The sequence below is a fragment of the Ambystoma mexicanum genome, chromosome 6p (genome assembly GCF_040938575.1).
Source record: "Ambystoma mexicanum isolate Mex_15411 chromosome 6p, UKY_AmexF1_1, whole genome shotgun sequence".
Classification (NCBI taxonomy): Eukaryota; Metazoa; Chordata; class Amphibia; order Caudata; family Ambystomatidae; genus Ambystoma; species Ambystoma mexicanum.
The window spans coordinates 1,487,899,885-1,487,919,896 of record NC_090935.1 but is presented as its reverse complement, the minus strand read 5'-3'; the positions used below and the strand labels follow the sequence as shown (position 1 = coordinate 1,487,919,896).

Sequence of the window (20,012 nt, the reverse complement as noted above, 5' to 3'; positions counted from 1 at the left end):
TGCTACTGAAGCTCTGCTTTCCTTGCTTGACCTGCCAAACATTTGAGCCAGGTGGACTCGACATTGCCTGCCTGGCCCACACTTCATTATCTAAAGAATTGAGCAGTACGTCTTCTGACATCTCTAGTCTTGACCAAGAGGAACTGAATGATGAAGCAATAGATATTACACCTATTACAACAAAGCAGGGTTGACTTCTATTCAACAGTATTACTAAATGGTATACCATTTGTTGCAAAATATTCTAATATCTGGTTTCAGGAAGAAATTGATTATGAAATGTAAACCTTTCTTTGAAAGATTTGACAATTGCATTACAATATTAGCAGTTTTTTCCTAACAGCGTTCCTTTCTGGAAATGTTTGTTAGAATGACACGATATTTGCAAAATAACTAGTGGTGACTGTTTGACATTATGAAGTCTATCGACTGAGATGGACAAAGGTATTGCTGTTTTACAAGACAGATCTTGTGGAAATAATACACAATCACAACTAGAGGATAGATGCCTGTATGAGAATTGTGCATATCAAGTTAAGGAATTCATTGATTTTTTTTTTTTTAAATGGCTGGAGTTTTTCTAAATCCATATAATTACTTACCGAGCAGTAACCTATAATTTCTTTTACATGTAAAAAATGCATACAAATTTGACAACCCCCATGCAGACCCATCATTGCTGCCACATTTAGTCTCATTAAATCTCAAGCAATATACATCAATAATATTGTCCAACCTTTGATTCAGAATGCTACCTACATCGTAGACAATGGGTCACTTTTCTTTTTTTTTTTACAAAAATGAGCATGTGTACAACACATGCCAGTTTATATACTTTCATTCACATTGGGGGTCTTGAAGCAATAGAATGGTTATTAAGTCTGGAGATATTGGAGCAAGCCTGGAGATATTGGAGCAAGCGGAGTATTTGTACTTGAACTCTTTTTACCAAATGGAATTTTCAAATTTTTCTTTTTGTGAACTTCAATGGGGTCCACCATGTCCATTATATGCACATTTTTGATTTTGAACACCATATATACTACAACATGAGAAATGGAAGGATGGTTTGCAATTTTATAAACAGTGCAATGACCTCTTTTGTATTTGGAATAATGTTTTATATATATTCAATGTTCATCCTTGCATCAAGTTTACTGAAGAGTATAGCAATGGTGAGTTATGCTATATTTGAACGTAGACTACAATCCACACTAATCGAACAGATGTAGTACCTTATTGTCAGTCTCCCTTCACCAAGTCAAATCAAGGGAATCCCTTGTAGTCGGATCACATGATACAAAAGTGTTCTCAGACATAATGGAACTGGCAGATAAACACAGGAAATTGAAAAACCTTTCTGACTTGGAAATAAGATTCAGACCTAACAAACTTGTTGGATAAGGTTAAAAATATAACCAGTTTGGTTTATGCAACCACATTCTCACAACAAACTAAGCAATAAGCACATTCTTAACTTAATAAAAAATTGCAATCTGTTGGGCATGGAGCTAGCTTTAAATATTGGATCTACACTTTTACAATGTTTGCTTATCGAAAAGCGATCAAATGCTAGCATGTGCAACTTTTTCAAGTTAATCAGAAGACTCTATTGAAATGAAGGGTACATTACCTTCCCATAATTGTCCCAATTGTAATATACTTTTAGGCCACAATGTGACTCATCCATGCAATGGTCAAAAGAAAATTCTACTTGTGATGCTGCTAATGTGGTATATGGCATTAAGTGACCCTTTGGCCTATATTGTTTGACTAGAAAAGCAAACGTTTGTGTGAACATATTATTGGAACTAAAAAAATATGTTCCCCAGTAGCAGAGCATTTGGTCATGTATGGGCACATTTCACAGATTAGATTTGTTCTTTTGGAATGACTATCATTACCTAGTAGAGGTGGGAACAATGTTAGAATATATTTTTCCAGATTAAGAAATTGGATTCATTGAAACCAAGAGGTATGAATTTGAGTATGATGCATCTAGCTTCATATGAGAATTATTTGTAAAATTATAACTTCAATAGCTTGATGTTCAATTTCATTAAATTAGTTTCTAGAGTTATTCAGTCATTGTGTTGATGAACTAAGATGGTAGGGGACATGTTAACATCACTGGTTTAATTGTGATTTGACAGGCTAACTATCGACTTATGTGCCATCTAAACATGAATATAAAATTGGTAGACCTAAACTACTTTTTAATACTGCTGTCTATTTGAATAGGACTGCAAGTAATTGCTTCCTTATTTCTGATTGCGTAATTCATTCCATTATGGTTCAATTATGTCCACTAAGTTTTTGAAAGCGCACCTATATTTACATATGCTGGATATGATGAATCTTTCATGCTAGTAGTTATGTGGAATGACAGGGTTTAAGTGTTTAGTACTATACTTTATCTTCATGCCATTAGAATGAATGGACAAGTTATCTTCATGCCATTAGAATGAATGGACAAGTGTTTGGTCTTTCGTAGTAATGTTTGAGAACCTTGGTCTCTGATAAACATATTGTAGATCCTTATTTAAATTAACCATGTTGGTCTAGAATTGATGGATTGGGTATATTGTGACTGCATTACTACCTAAATTAAACCTCTTTAAAGAACACCCATAGAACACCTTGAGTAATGTTCCATTTGGTATATAGTCATATTTCTATATTCATTAATTTACTCCTCAGTCTTCAAATGGATGGTATTCACGTTCAGGTCAGTGGCACTGTGGGATTAGACCAGTGAGGAAATCGGTTGTTTGTGCTTGACAGAAGGTAAAAGACTGTAGAAATATTTTAGTCATTTATTGGAATTCAAACGTTTTTCAGGAATTTTTGGCTTCCCATTAACATGAAGTCTCATCTAGTCAAGGGCATTTTTCCTGGTTCCAGTGTGTGTTTATAAAGTATATGGGAAATGTGAACCTATCAAACAATCCACCAAACAAGCACGACACATGAGGAAGTTATGAATCAACAGATTAGGTTGTTCTTGCATGATTTGATTTAACTAGAATGTTTAAAGATGTCCGTTGCTGTGGATGCACTAGAATGTTGGTCTAAATGCGGCCTATGGTCAAACTGCAGTTCGTTGCACGTTTTCAGAGAAATGAAATTGTAAGGTCTATACATGGAGTACAGATGTGGTTGGATAAGCAGTATTCCCCAACAAGGCCACATGCTTATGATAGGAAGTGATTGTGTGGGAATGTTCTCTCTGCCAAGATGGCAGACAGAGGAGGAACACATAGACGTACCAATTGTCAGTGTAACAGACGAAAACACTTAACGCCAAATGGCTTTTCCTGGCAAGTCAGCTCATAACTTTTGTGTGGGTGAGAGATTGGATTAAGAGCCAAGAAGTTTGAATCGCTATGATCAAGGTCTGATAGAACAGCTTGTAATAAGATATGGCTTGCATTTACAGGTTTGACAGTGCACTTTAGCATGAGGCGTTGATCAGAATATTAGTGGCTAGCCCTCTCCATGTATCTGCACTACCTTAATTAAAAGACCTGAATTATTTGCAAGGATACTCATTAGAATTATTTGTCAATCAACAGATAAATTACCAGTAATCGACACTTGTCGTGAACATAGTGAAAACAACTTGGAGAAATCATTCGGGTGAGTGTAGTATCCAGGAGTGTCATTACTAAAGAATTATTATGGGTCTATGTATGCTTTCACATTTTATTAGATGGTCACTGAACTGAGTCCCCCCACCACCCGATCAAGGTTTCTCACAAGCTAAACAGATTTGGTTAACCCGGATTCTGCAGATACCATCTGTATCACCAATAAGCTAGAAACCAGGCTGATGTATAGAAATAGTGTATATTTAAATTATTACAATTAATAATTAATACATCTCAAGAACCCCAGCCACCAACTCTGTGGCACAACACAATCTCCAATGCAAATTACTGGCATCAATTGACTGACACGTATTCTTTAATATACTTTCAGTTACCACAACAGACCGGTTGAATTTGAAGTCCAAACATACTTAGGATTTCTTTCTACAGTTATATATGACCACTTAAGTTTGAAGGCAAGGTACAGGGAATGGGAAAATAAAGTACATTTCGTTTGGGCTTTTTATTTTAGAGCAATGTCTGGGAAATTAACTTGATGGGGAAAATCGTTTGGGGAACACATTCAAATGAAATGCAGGCTTTGAGGAGTTTGGAAGGAATGGGAATAGGTTTGGGACAATTAGTTCTCACAGGGAATGCAGGGTGTTGTGAATTTCCGTTTTGGGGAAACTAGCACATTACAATGAACAGCCAGGTTACCCAATTACATTAAAGACTATTTACTGTGCACTGGGGTCATCTTTCACAATTTCGAATGTTGACATCACCCCTTGATAGATGACTCTATGGCAATTAAATTATATTTTTAGTTAAGTAAGGGTAGAATGTTTTACCCCGCCCTCTTTCCACTAATGGAAGACCACCACCCATTGAAGAAACGTAATGGGTTAAAATAGACTGCATCCCCTCAGGTTAAAACGGCTATGGTGTAAGTGATATTTTTGGTCTAATATGGCCAGAGTCTACAGTTTTTGTCCCTAGCCCCACTAATGGAAAGGGATTAAAGCAGGTAGTTTCCCACACAATTGATAGCTTTGGGGATATATCTGCTTAACATGGGAGATCTGTTCTTGGCCCAGGAGGCCAGCCAGATTATAGGAACCTCTTTTGGTAGGCAGCTCACTCCTCAGATCTCTATTCACAGCAAGGTCCCTCCAGCCAGAATGTATGCCTCTCAGATGGGGCTCCCATGCTTTCCAAGGGAAAGGTCCCCAGCAAGTGTCCCAGGGTCTCCTGTCTGTCTGATCTCCAGGGTGTTTTTTTGCCAACTGTAAGCTGCTCTCCTTTTTGCTTTCCCCCCCACTTTTGAAAGCTGATTATATAGTGCTGATGACACATAATGAATATTACCATGCTACGGTGTGGACATGTGCTTCCCTCACCCCCACTCACTAATGCAACCACTGCCAACCGATGGGCCCAGGATTTATGGATTATTGAGGAGAGAAATGCATAATTTCAAATGTTTTATGTTAATTTTCTCAATGTCACATGTCGACTATCTTCTTTCAGAATATATTTTTGAATTCTACATTTTATGGCAATTCAGGAATATTAATTTTATTTCGACTCAACCTTCCTGGGAGAAGCTATTTTTGTGGTTTGTTCCTGAGCTGAAATGACACTTCACAGTCCAAACATTAATTTTGCATTCTATTTGGTCACCGACTTTCAAGCTCTTCTGAATCAAGGCCTGGGTCATGCCTTTCTTCCTAATTCTATCTTAATATATGGTCCTACATAGAACGTACTGTTTTGTGATCCTTGAGTCCTCGATGAGCTCACCGGGACGCACAATACTTTTTATGAAGTAAAGTCTAGGCAATGCATAATATGGGCCAATGAGTTCCACATCTAACTCAAACCAGATGTTTCATTTCTCCCAAGTCCCATGACCGACATCTGCCTGTCTCCATGTTATTCCAGACCTGCCATGAAGTGCCTTCAAATGTTGGTCTGAAGCTAATGCACACTTTATGGGAAGAGGTCAGGCCTTGATTTTCCTAATCTAACCCCTGCATGGATTCGATCTCAAATACTGTATTTCTTGAAACCGACCCGTTTTATGTTTGCCCTCAAAGGTCTTGGAAGTTTCAGAGGCTCAGACCTTTCAGCTCAGTGTGGAAAACAAGCTGCATCCATAATGCTGAAAGGATGGCATTTTAAATAAGACGACCTGTGTTTTACATGTAACATTTTGTATTGCATCTGGGCCAACTGTCCAGGAATGACCTCTTTAATACAATAATTGAAGTCTCCTAAAAGGATCAAGCTGACACGGCGATATGGATTAAACTGGTAAGTTTATTTTCAGTAGCGGGCCCTCCAGCAAAGCATACGCCTCTTCCTCCACTCACAACAGTAACCGTCGTCACGCGAACATCGCTCCCTGAACAATAATAAGGGAAGATGCTCGCGTGACGACATGCTCATGAGCACCATAATCTCTACATAGCTTTCCCCTATGGGAAACCAACACAATAAATGAAAACATTTCTGAAATAAATATGAATTTAAAACTTTAAAAAAATGTGTATTAGCGTTGAAAAACATAGCTAACAGCACAGAACTGAAATTCGAAATAAATTTGCTGGAAATAAATAAAAAATTCTAGGTCATAGTCCCTCATCCACACTGGCATGAACCTCTTCCTTGAAGATACTTGAGCTAATCACTTTCTCCCTTCCTGTCCTCCTTAGAAACTCTTACTTCACTCCCCCATCGGCCTTAGCAATTCTTCCTTTTTACCACACATCTCCTCCTTCCAAAATTACCCTCGCCTCTTCACAGCACATATCCTCTTTGGTCCCAAGAACTTACTTCCCAAACATTTATTCACTAATCTGGGGTTTATAACATACACCATCTCTCCCACCTTCCATTCACATTCCTTCACTCTTTCGCGATTGTCAAGCCCTTTTGATTTTTCTCCTGGCACTCTGACTAACTTGGACTACACTGGCCAACCCCAACCATCCCGGACACAACCAGGTCCCAGGCTCCCTCCCTTTCAGAGATGCAAATGGCGACACTCCCGTCACCGAATGTGGCGTAGTCACATAATTCCAGGTCAACATGTTTAGTATCTCTCTACATGGCTGTTCACCCTCATAGCCAATTGTAGTCCTTCCTTCAACCAACGGTTGACCCTCTCCACCATGCCATTGGCCCTGGGATGATACAATGCTGTTTTTATGTTTTATACCATAACTGCTAAGGAAATTCTTCATGGCTTCCGAAACAAATTGAACCCCATTATCTGAGACAAGTTCAGTAGGTACCCCCTCTCTAAGATACTTTTTCTAAAAATGCAATCCGTTCTCTAGCTGTGACTTCCTTGACTGCCTCCCATTCGACCCATTTCGAGTGAAAATCAACTAGCACAAACAGGAATCTCAAACCATCTCCCAAACCCTTAATGGGACCCATTATGTCCACTGAAACTTTGGACCATGGCTGATCTGGAACAACATTTGGAATCCAAGGAGTCTCCCATACTACTTTTGACTGCTTTGACAAATCATGCAGCCTTTCACCCACCTCTCGGCCATCTTATCAATGCGCGGTCACCAATAACTCTGGCGTAGTTTCCTCTTTAATGCTCCTTCTCCTCGTTGTCCCTCATGGGCCAACTCAATTAAGCATGGTCTGATTGACTCTGGGGGAATCGCACACCGCCTTCTCCTGAGTCTGTCCTTGTATAAGTTTAATTATCTTTGACCTCCCACCATATCTCACATTTCTTATCCAAATCCCTTTTGAGAGGCCACCCCTTTACAGTCCATTCTTTAACTTTCTTGAGTTCTTCATTAGAACTTTCTTCCTGCATCCACTTTTCCTGACTCACTGCCACTTCCACCTCTGCTACCACTGACACTTATGTTCCCCTGCGTCCTCTTTCCTATTGATGGGCATCCTGGAGAGGCAATGCACCACAATCTTTTTCCCAGGCAGAAAACTCAAAGCAAAGACTTATTCGGGGTGAACCCAAAGCCCATCTCCCACTTTCAAACAATTGCACTAGTTTATGATCCGAGCGAACCACAAAATGCCTGCCCCACACAGTTTTTAAAATGCCCAAGTCTCTTTCTCAATAACCGAGTACTTAGGCTCCGCTGCTCTCAAGGCCCTTGATGCAAATGCAATCACCCTTTCCTTATTTTCCTTGTCATATTGCATTAATACCACCCCTATCCCCAACATGCTAGCATCCACCACCAAGACTGTTTTATCCATGGGATCAAACCTTCCAATGGAGGGGGCTTCACTGATTGCTTTCTTAATGTTTTCGAATGCCATGTCACACTCCGAAGTCCATACAAACTGGGATCCCTTCTTTTAAAATCATTCTTATGGGTGTAGATACTGAAGCAAAGTCCTTCACAAACCGATGGTAATATTGAGCAAGACCCAAAAAAGATCTCACTTGGTCCTTATCTGTAGGTATGGGTGTATTTCTTACTGCTTCCACTAAACATCTCTTTGGTCTCACACCACACATCAATCTCATGTCCTAGATACTCCACTCGGTCTACTGCAATCTTACATTTGTCTCTTCTCACTGTCAAACCTGCTTCAGAAAATGTGCTCAACACTTCGGCTAAAATCATATCATATGCTCTGCTCTAGAGCTTCCATAAATAAGCATATCATCCTGGAACACCGCAATGTTCTTCACTCCCTGCATAACTGTATCCATAACCCTTTGGAAAACGGCTGCTGCCGATGCAAGGCCAAAAGGCATTCTATGATACTTGAATGTACCAAATGGTGGTATAAACGCTGTGAGGTGTTGGCAGTCTTCTTTCAAAGGAATCTGGTGATGGGCCTGAGAAAGATCACAGAGAACACCCTTGCATCCTTAAGAGTTGACAACTTGCCATTAAGTATTGGCAAAGGATGTCTGTCTACTAGAATGTTCCTATTTATGTCCCTCATGTCCACACAGTCTTATGGCTCCATTCGGCTTTGCTGCTACCACCACCAGCGACAACCATTCAGAGCTCTCACTCTCTTCTATGATCCCTCTCTAGTTTTTCTCTCAAATTGTGCGGTATTGGTCTCAATTTATGCACTTTCGGAATTGCCCCTACTTTCAAATTGGCCCTGCTTTCAAACGAATCTCATGTTCAAAATCTTTAAGCATCCTGGGAAATTCTTTTTCCCACTTGTCCTTAATCTCTGCAATCGAGACTGGTTCTTCTGCACTTGCTTGAATCCTGATTCCCAGTTTGCGTTCACCCCACCCCAATAGAGAAGCCTTTCTCTGTCGCATATATTTTAGACTCACAGCTCCTTCCCTTGTATTTGATGGCCGCTTTAAATTTTCCTAATATCTGCATCTTTACATTGCCATATGCATAAGGCTCTATTGTGTGCTCCTTCAAATCGTCGGTCCTGCCTTGCAAACATCCTTCATGTTGTTCTCGACATCAAATTCCTGGGCGAACAACTATCCACTTTTAATGTCACGACTCTGATATTCACCAGAAACGGTTGGAGTACTACTTTTGTTAGATCTCTGAGATCTCTAACACATGTTTGCTTTGAGCAATTACTGAGTTTTCTTCATATTCTGGTATTCCTGCTCCTGACTCAGTACTATGCACTTTGCTTGATTCTCTACACACTCTTGCGAAATGTCTCCTCTTTTTGCACTTCAAGCAAAAAACGCTCCTCGCAGGACAAAATACACTTGTGGAAATATGGCGATTGCTACCGCACTTCATTTTACAACTTTATTCATATTCATTCTTTTGAATCCTCACTGCCGCTACTTTGCCTTCTTCCTTATCGTTTTTCATGGTAGACATATACTTGTGAGTTTGTTCCATCCCTCTAGCAATCTACTGCTACTTCCAAAGGCACATCCTTAGTCAGCAATCTTTCTTGAATCTTCATATTGTTAGTACAACGTACTAATTGGTCACATATGAGAGAATCCGTCAACTGGCCGAACTCACATGTGTGACTCAAGGATCTTAATGCTGCAATAAAGTTTTCCACTGGCTCTTGAGGATCTTGTGCCCTCTGAAAAAACTTCAAAAGTTACGTTTTTCTTTGCTTCAAACTGAATCTCTAACTTCCTTTCCGCTAGTGTATATTGGTCTACTTCTCCTTGACCTTCTTGTGGAGGTTGAGGCAATCCATCATAGACACTACGACCTTCATGCCCAAATTTTGCAATAGTATAGCTTTTCTTGCTGCAGTAAATGTGTCCCCCTTCCCCTCCCCCCTATTGCCACTAAATAAGTATCAAAGATCTTTTTCCATCTGTCCCATCTTATTGGTGGAGCTCCTGGTTCAGGAAGGAAAGGGGGCGGGGGGGCATACTAGCTGCAGCCATTATTGTGTAAGTAACTCAAAATTACTTAAATGTTTAATAATCCAGACTGCACAGTTCAATACAACGTTGGGACTCCTTTTACACTCGCAGCATGTGTGTGTTCACTTTAAACCCTTTTTTTTTTCCTAGAGCTCAGAGCAGAGAGTTATTTTGTGACATTCTCTAAGTGTCGCGTGAGTCTATTTCCCAGGCTGGTTGGGCTTGTTTCTTTCCTGTCCTGTGGGCGGAGCTAATGAGAAACAGGATTGCCCGTTTTACTCTTACTTTGTTCCCTACGAAATCCTTGAGTGGACCGCCCCCTTGATTTAGTTCGTCTTTATGGCTGTGGTTCGTACTCTATGCGCTCGAAAGTGCGGCGCAACCCCGCTCTCTCCCTCTGCCCCTCCTCACCTCGTCATTTTGCTGCTGGAGGGAGAGCGGTTCCAACGCCCACATCAGCTGGGGCAGCGGTCTAGCGACAGTGAAGGCTGCGCGTGCGCGCCACACTTCGTTTCCTCTGCCTCCGGTTACTGTAGGCACCTGAGCTCGCCAGTGGCAGACCTTAGGATTGCCCATGATCACATAGTGCAGCTCCTCGCTGTGACGGGCCCGCTCAGCAGTTACCTCGTCGCCATTAAAAGGATCAAGCTGACACGGCAATATTTATTTGTAGTAGCTGGCCCTCCAGCAAACTGTACGCCTCTTCCTCCGCTCACAACCGTAACCGTCGTCACGCGAACATCGCTCCCTGAACAAGGGAAGATGCTCGCATGACGACATGCTCACGAGCACCATAATCTCTACATCTCCCTTTCAGTGTAACATAGGCCACAGTTAACATAGGAAAATTGTGTTCACTTCTACAAGTAGATCTGTCATTTTGAATGTGGAAACCTAAGTGTTTAAATGCAAGTGCTTGGCGTCACAATTTCTGTAACAGTGTTGTGCTTGAAGTCAATGTGACCTGCATTGACTTCAATGTCTGTCTCCTTAAACACTTTCAGCCACACAGATTACCATGCATTGGGCACATCCAAAAGTTCTCGGGCACATTTTCCTTAACTTGAGCACCTGTCCATTTTGGTGAAAGTTGAAATAGGACAGTTTTTGTTCCTTTACTGGGCCTTAAACTGGCCTGCCTATTCCAGATATCAACATCCTCCAGCTTCATTCTGACACTAGGACTTGCGTGGCCCGAGCCTCACTCGGGGGTCTGAATTTACACTCCACAATGCTCTGGAAATTATACATATCCTATAACTATGCAACGGGTACCAGGGTCAATCATAATACTGTATCCTATGCCATGCTAGAGACAGTTTGTTGTTTATAAGGTTGCAATTATGCCACTGCCTGTAGTTAATCCACACTTAATGAAGATGGAACGCTTTAGTTTGACATTTTTTGTTTACATTGTTAGATTTATTTGGGTGATTTTAGCTCTAGTTGCAGCATAATTTTGTCATACTGATTTTTTATTTTTTGTTTGTTTGTAGATGAAGCTCCCTGGCCCCCACTGACGTAAAGTTGTGGGCTATGCGAACACGTCAATGTTTTTGGACATTATTTTTACTTGTGGATCAAGTGGTTGCAAAATTGCAGAAAAACTCGAACATTCTGATTTTTGTGATTCATAATTTATGAAAACTTGCACAATGTTAAAATGTGTTTCTTATCGATTTGTGTGCTGTCTGGGTTAAATGGTGGCGCAGCAGAGGTGGTAGTGACTATTGATTACATATGATATAACACATCCTCTTTAGTGCGAGATCTTATGCACTGTGGACAGGTTAGTGGTATACCTTAAGTCAGACTACCGTTTTTCTGGAGTTTGTAATTAAATATTGATTTGTTGGGAAGAAACAATCCTTCCCTCGAAGAATAAATATATTTATATTCAAAATGCGTTGGGCTACTTTGAGAAGCGTTCTCAGAATTAGAGTACATATTTGTTAGTTTAAGTTCTACTTGAAAAATCTATGGAACGTTTTCTTTTGTAAACTTTGTACACGCAACAAATGTATTGATTGCTTTGACATTATTGATTTTAATGAAATATTAAATGAAAGTACTTGGTCTCAAATCAAACAGGTAAAGAATATTCTTTGACTCATGATTTCAGAGGGTACACAACCGGTGTCTTTTTCGCTTACACAGTTGGCTTGCTTAACGGGTTGTTTTGCTAGGGACACCCTCTGACTCTCTAGCACCAAGAATTATCAAACCTATATTTTACTTACTAATTAAAATTAGTATTAGAATTTTACATGATTACCCATGGTATCCATAACATTAAACCAGTTTAGACTGCCCTTGGCCCATGCTACTTTGGAGGCAAAGGAGGTTTTAAAGTCATGCTGTCCCTATGTCTCCTGTGTCTCTGATACCAGCGATGTTCTAGTAGTGCGGGCGGAGTAAGAACTAAGCCCTGCTCGTCCCTGTACTTCTGCAGGGCAGCCGGCATTTCATCAGTGTTGGCGTCTTATGCTTTGCAGAAAGTTATTTGGCCCATTTATGATTTGCATATGGGCAGTAATAGAACATTGCATGCAGAATGGCTGTAATCTCCAGCAACAAGGCTGCCCTTTAAGCATATTGCTGTGCTTGCAATGTGTGTGACTGTGACGTGGTGAGCTTTGTGAAGTTGTATTGCTTGTATGCCTGGCCGTGTACCAATAGCCCATCTTGGTCATGGTGTCCCTGCCGTTGGAGGCTCTTTTCAGGGGGCAGTAAGTAAGAAGGGAGGGAGGAAGCAACTACTTATAATGTTGTGCCCTATCATAGTGAAACTGCATGAGCTTGAACTGCTGCTTTTTACTTTCCTTCCATGTTGATTTTGTACAGGTGGGATCACCTTAACCCAAAGCAGGCCCACCGCTAGTGCACGTTTGTACAATCAGCCGGGAAGGGCTAGATGATAGTCAAATTAACCAGAGTCTCCATGAACCACACAGACTTATTACATATCATTCCTCTCACAAACCTATGCAAAAGAAACGTAATCTTCTAATAGGTCACATTTTATCTAACTACAGTCGGCTCATAGTTGCAGCACACCCCTTTTGGTAATTTGTCTGTGGTAGGTCATGACATCACCGTTACACATTTAAACGCAAACCTAATTGTAAAAACCCAGCTTGGCTGTAATGGACCATCTGATAATTTTGCAGCTACTCCTTGCCGTCCCTCAGCCTCCAACCCTGCAAAACGGTTTCCCAGTTGCAGAGAGTTGACCTTGCAAACCCTCACTACGGGGCTTGGCCAAACTATGAAAAGCACATTGCATACAGATTTGTCCCTTCCGTATGTACCCCAACATATATCCCTTGAGACCCCTGTGCATGTATGTCAGCGCATAACTACTGTCCTCTTCAGTGGTTACTTATGAGATCTCCTTTCTTGCATGTGCATTATGGATCTTTGTCAAGTTTCTAGGCACTTTGTGGCACCATACTGTATATCATTGACTATTTTTTATATTTACCTTGCAGTGTGGCTTACAGTAACACACCCCATCTCCTTAACTATCCTAGATGCATATAAAATTGCAGCACCACGCCAACTTTGCTGCTTTCTCATCGCAATATGGCAATGTGAACCCCTTTCTCATTGGGACCTTTCATGACCACCAACAGTTTTTAGAAGAACGGTAAAACATTGAAAAACAATCCCATTTAGAAACTCCTGTCCCTTCCTCCCTCCACCCTTCTTTCTGTTCAACCGAGACACATGTAAAAGCACTGTTACGCTCATGTGTTTATAGGTAAAAGTTATGGTTTCCTTGGAGGTTCCTGTCTATCTTGGTGTTTGACATAGTTCTGACATCTGTATACTCCTTCCTGGCGGTAGTGAAGTTCCCCATTGTAGTTCCAGGGTATTTGATTCCTCAAGTCTCCTTTGCTCATGCATTATCACTTTCTCTGCATTTACCCTCTTCTCATAAAGGCCCCTTGGGGCACTTCACTGGCCAGTCGATGTCTGGTCAACGAGTAGGAAGCCAGTTTCGTATGCTTACTTTTTATTTGTTCTCCCCCTGGGAGAAACCCTAGGAGACAAAGCTGAAGTTGTTGCCCTAGTAGGTTGACTCGAACTTGCCGACTGAGCATTCCCAAACCAAGTACCAGAACCCTGCTAATTCCCCTATTACATCTGTATCGTATGTAGTTTCTGAGGGGTCATGTGGACACAATGTAAAATGTTGAATTGTATTGATTTTAAATCTGTGGGGGTTCCTCCGGTATGCAGCTCCATTTGATAACTAAATGTGGAACCCTATCTGGGCGCATCTAGTGTCTCCTATGATTCCTGTTGCATCAGCCCTCAAGGGTATATCGGGGCTGTATCCTGCGCATTTTTAATTGGGCACACCTGTCGGACTACCCGTTTTATACAGGATGCTTCCTCTTTCCCAAGTGTTTACATCCCTGAATCTCTTTGGGCTTTACCCATAAGAGACCTATCCATACCAACGTCCCTGGCAGCTAAAAAGTAATGTTCGAAGTCAGGGAGGGCCAGCCCTTGATGCCTTCTCTGTAGTGTTGAGTGCCACCCTACAACGACCCCTGACCCAAAGAACTTGGTATCCATCTATTTTTAAAAAGGCCTGATCATATCTGGGATATTGGTGAACAAGTACATCCGTCTGGGTAGGACAATCCCTTTGCTATTCAATTTCCTTCAGAACCCCATGCTGACTCCTGCTACCTGTAAAGGTTCTTGTTCTGCCACTCCCATCGAGCCATTGTACAGTTACAAGATCAGGGAAATAACCTAGGGGGCCAGGAATTGTGAATGTTTGTACGTGTTCTCCCATGCCTCCTTCCCTCTGGTTCAACAACCACACCTGGCACTGGGAGGCTCCACGAACCTAGGTGTCCTCTTGAAAGTGTGTTGCTTCAAGCATGTGTGTAGACATGGGTGGACATAGTAAAGCAGGTCGTCTGAATTGATTGAATGGGGCACGCAGTCTGCTCGCACTATAGATCTATAGTGTTGCCAGAAAGCTTTTAACCCATTATGCGTCAAGGCTACTGAAGTGAATCTGATGCTCAGCTAAAAATAAGTGCCTTTATTGCCCACTTGTTAATGCAGTGTTTAATGTGTAGTTTCATTTGGTAGTTTATGGCCACATTGTCAATTTATGAAATTCAGTATTAGATATCAGCTCATTGTCATCTAAATCATTATTCTTGTCTTTCTACAGAACATCTTGGAGATGCTGCTGTTTGTAACGCCAAAACAAGTTCATATTCTCAAGATGTGTGCAATAAACTGGTTGACGCTCAACAGGAGCTGCATCGTCTGCGGGATCCAAATCAGAAAGACATGGCGGAGGTTCAAACCCAGCAGACCGTCCTGGAATCAGAACAATTCGCCCCATGCCAGATCTACTGTGCTCGGCAGATTCCACCCGCCACAGAATCAGTGTCGTCTAGCACCTGTGAGGGAGGCCTGGATGATACCATCCCTTTTGAGGAAACGCAGCCCGTTTTGCAAGGATCAGTGAGGAGTTGGCCAGCCACTGATGAGGAGACTGCACATTTTAACGTGCAGGGTCCTGTGCTTGATGTTTTCACTGCTGATGCAGTGCAGTCTATTTTGCAGGCTGTGGTGCTTAATGATGCCGCTGGCCCTGCAGAAGAGTCCGTTGTGCAGGGGGTTATGCTGGATGATCTACCCACTGATGCGTCTGGGCGATCCAAGTTACAAGAGGCCTTGCTGAATGCTAGAAGCACTGCTGAAACACATCCCAGCTTGCAGGATGCTGTGCTGGAGTTTCCATCCACCGTTGAGGCCGTGCAGCCCAAAATGCAGGAACGTGTTCTCAATGGGATACTGTCGGAAGTGGAGCCTTCTCTGCAGGATGCTAACCCTGCTGTTGAAGCGGCACAATCCATTATGTGCAACACTGTGGAGAATGATCTCCCAGATCTGATAGCACAGAAGACTGTGCTAGATTCCAATACTGCTTCTGAAACACAATCCAGTGTGCAGTATCCTGTGCTGAATGTTTCTCCTGCAACCACAGCAGCAAGTGTGGAAAGTACTTCAGCTCCCTTCTCTGCCGATAGACCAGAGCTTGACCGTGCTGTGGCAGCACCACCAAGTTACCAGGAGGCTGATGCATCTACCACATCTGGGGCTGTTCAATCTAGTGTTAAAGAGCTGCTCCTGGATATCTTGCCCACAACTGAACCGGCACCATGCATTGTTTGGGAAGACAAAGCTGCACTGGCAAGTGTACTGGCAGATGAATTGAATGGAAACTTGGATACCCCTCCTGAAATTGAAGCACTTGATTCAAGCAGACTGTTGCAGCCTGTTTTTCCGAAGTTGGCAGATTTTGATGGTCCAGAAGGGAGTCCTCTTTCTGGTTCCTGTGAAGATGGCAGTGCACCATGCCATGATGATGCAGATGAGAAAGCTCATACACTCGTTAACCAAGGCCAGCTAGGAGATGAAAACGCTGAGCAATGCTTGCACCCTGAGCCACAGCCCAAATCTCTGGAAGGGGATTCGAGGATGAGGAAGATCGCGGCTGTAACGCCAATGCCTCAACACGTCAGTGTGAAGTTCAGAGTCCATTATATTACTCATTCTGACTCGCAGCTGATAGCAGTCACTGGCAATCATGAGTCACTTGGTGAATGGGAGGTCTATGTGCCCCTGCAGTCTGACAAGGATGGCTTCTGGTCCGATGCTGTTCTTCTACCTGTGGACTCAAGTGTGGAGTGGAAGTTTGTCATGGTGGACAATGGCAAGATCAAGCGCTGGGAAGAATGCGGCAATAGGTCTCTGAAGACTGGGCATGATGATGCAGAAGCCCACCAGTGGTGGGGCTATCATTAAATGGCTTTTTCATACATGTAATTCATTGGCTGTTGGCCAGGCTGGCATAATCTTAAAACATCACTGAGTAGACGCAGCCTCACTATTGTAGTGGCAGATAAAGTACACACATGTGGAGTGCCCTGGCTTTCAACTGAAAGCATCTTTAAAGTGGGAGAAGAGGTTGATCGAGATTGGGGTGCCTTTCCAACAATACATTCAGCTTGTGAATTGGGGTAACATGAGTAACCTAACTTGTCTGCAAGTGAGCTTTTGCTCTAACTACATGTACACCCCAAACTTGGCATAATGGTTTCTAGTAGTTGGTAATGAATTAAAAGGTGAGGTTGTAAAAAATAATAGATCATGGTGGTTGGTTCCGTTTGCCCTCATTGCCAATTGTTGCATTCAATTATATTAGTCATTGCTGGCTGGGCAGTGTTGTTGCAAGACCAGTGTACCCTAGTGTGATGGACTTGGAATTACCTGAGCAGCTGTTCAGAATTGGTCTCGGTATTCTTCATAATTGTCAATTTTGCTTATTGTCTGCAGTGACCTGGGACTTTATAGCTTGTTGGTAGCGGTTAGTTGGGACCACTGTGGTGCACCAGCACTTTTTGGTTCCCTGTTGGAGGAGCCAGGCTTGTAGTTTATACCAGTGGTCCTGTGCTCTTATTTGTAAGTAATGGGCAGGTATCAGGGAATGGTGACTGCAGTCAGCCCAGGCAATTGGAAGATGGCAAAATTAATTTGGGTGTACATCTTCAACTCCCTTGTACTGTGCCCTCCTCCACCGAGGGATGTCTAACTAGTGAGCAATGGACAGAACACTGAACGTGATCAAACTGGGGTAGGAGGCGAGGTCTAGTCTGAAATATTAGTGGGCTTTCTGTTTTGATCTGGAACGGATCGTCTTTAAAATAGCTGAATCTGGCCATATTCAAATTTGGCTTGGCTTTGTTGGTGTGGGTCACGCACTATGCAGCTGCATCTGGTGAGTCTGGCTGGGTGCTGGCTTAACAGATCTACGTTTTTACTTGGGTCCTTGCGTTGATCAAGTGTTTACAATTGGAACAGTATTCTTTGACCCATCAAATATGATCACTCATGTTCCAGAAATGACACCTTCTATGGAAACTTGACTTTTCTCATAGGTCGTCCCCAATACTTTAGCACACATGTCAATATATGACCCAAGGGGCTAATTAAGACATTGTGATGCTTGTCTGTCCTGTGGCAGTCACCTTGCTGTCATCACCTCTGTTCAACAAATTCTCTGCTGAGAAGGCTGATGTCTGGAGTGGAAGTGGTTTGCTGTACATTCCTGCCCCAGCTTACAATTGTAAACCTGCATCTTGTTTAGTAGCTGTGAGTCCTATGCTGCTTGTGCACTTTAGCAGGACGGTGGGCATAGAATAAATGGGCTGATGGCTGAAATGGGCCTAATGTCTCAAAAGTGACCTAGCGAGTGGAAGAGGAAATTGCTTGTAAAATGGCCTTCCCGAAAAGAAAAACCCCAGTCGTTTTTTTAGATCAGATGTACGAGGGCCCAAATGCATGTGGGAATGTTTTCATTACGTTTTCGAGAATGGAAGATCAGTTATGTAAGGAAGGCGCGCAGGCCTACTTGACGGTTACATTGGCTGCCAACTCCGATCCCTTGAAGACAGTCATGTGAAAGTCAATGACCCATCGGCCTTTGCCATGCCTCCTTTCTTGGGGACCCTGCACCACCCCTAAACGTATCACATACTGAAACTTTAATTGTTGTATAGGGACGGGAAGACATCAATACTAATTTTTATACCGGTTCCCGCTCTCACACGTGCGTTGCTAAAATGCAAACCAATAGACCTTGTATATTACGTTATGCAAGTTCCATTTGATTATAAGACGTGCAAGTGTAGGTATATCCAGCTGTCTTGGACTTTTTCTTTTTCTCAGTGGGAAAACTCCTTTGAAGTGGTTCCTTGTCCACCGAATAGGTGCCCTGAGGAAACCGTGCAGTTGGAACATGACTCACGGGAAATTAGGCGCTCTGCTGACTCATGCCGACATTATGTAAAGGTGGGGCGGCATCCGGTGCGCTGGCGGATGATGAAAGCGTGAAATTATTGTAAAGCTGAGTTGTGGCTACTCTCATAGTCTGTCATACTGGCTTCCGCGTGCTGTTGCCATCTGCCAGAATGAACCCGTTAAGGCACCTTAACGAACGAATGGGAAACAGTTCGGAGGAAACATTTACTGACGTAGTTTGAATGGGTTTACCATCAAATGACCGAGGAAAAAAAACCTAATGAGAAATGACCGAATTTGTTTTGGTTGAATTTTGTTTTTAATAATGCAGGGGGAGACCCCTGCACCCCCACACACTTCACCTTCACCTATAGCCTTACTGCACCTCTATATATTAATGTACAAAATACCAACAAATTCGACCAAATAAATTCGGTCATTTCTCATTGGGTATTTTTTGATTCGGTTATTTCTGCAGATAACGTTTGAATGAATAGCACCTTTTTATAAAGCCATATTTTGCATTTAGCTGTCGCAAGCCAATAGAAAACTGCTTGCACACGATTATTGGTATTCAATCATGGACGCAGTGCCAGTAAGTAGCTTTTGCTGGTTTGCTCACAGGACCTATGTCTCTGCTTCTCCGCTTGTATAAGAATGGTACGACATTATCATGTGGTGTAGGATGGAAGGATTTCAATGAGCGTCGAGATGTGTTAATGATGGCTGCTACTATGCTGTCCTGCTTGTACATGGGATTAGTTTTATGGGTCTATTAATAAAGCTCTTGAGCCCAGTGTCTGTGGTGGCTTTCTTTTCGCTTCCTCAAAATATATCTGTGCCTTTACACAGAGGGGATTGTGATTTAAGAGGATTGAACATAGGGAAGCCACTTAAGTGTAACTAGAATAGACTAGATAAGGTGATGGAAATCCGTCTTGAGTCCACAGTAATCCTAGCTGGTATGTGATCTGATCATACATGGTGTTGTGGCATTTGTATTGGTGGTGGGGGCTCCTGCAATGCTGCACACGCTCCTGAAAATGCCTAGAAGAAAACTGATGCATGGCTGTACACAAATAGTCTCTGTTGCATTTCCACAGTAGCACCATAACCAAGTCCTTCCCTGAATTGCATGTTGTGTGCCTGAGACAGAGGGGGGTCCGGGAAACTCTCTACCAGCACGAACACAGCCCATTGCCTTGTTCTTGGGTGAATGGCCCCTGGGAGAG

The 20,012-nt window shown here is 42.3% G+C and overlaps 1 protein-coding gene across 1 annotated transcript in view; it reads left to right on the top strand.

Moving 5' to 3' along the window:
- The window catches only part of STBD1 (starch binding domain 1), a 32,198-nt gene extending 15,270 nt beyond the window's left edge, over window positions 1-16,928 (top strand). Inside the window, exon 2 of the mRNA XM_069626324.1 lies at window positions 15,140-16,928. Within this exon, the coding sequence (XP_069482425.1) occupies window positions 15,140-16,785 (1,646 nt within the window). The 3' untranslated portion in view covers window positions 16,786-16,928. The remainder of the gene's footprint in view (window positions 1-15,139) is intronic.
- Window positions 16,929-20,012: the final 3,084 nt, after the last annotated feature.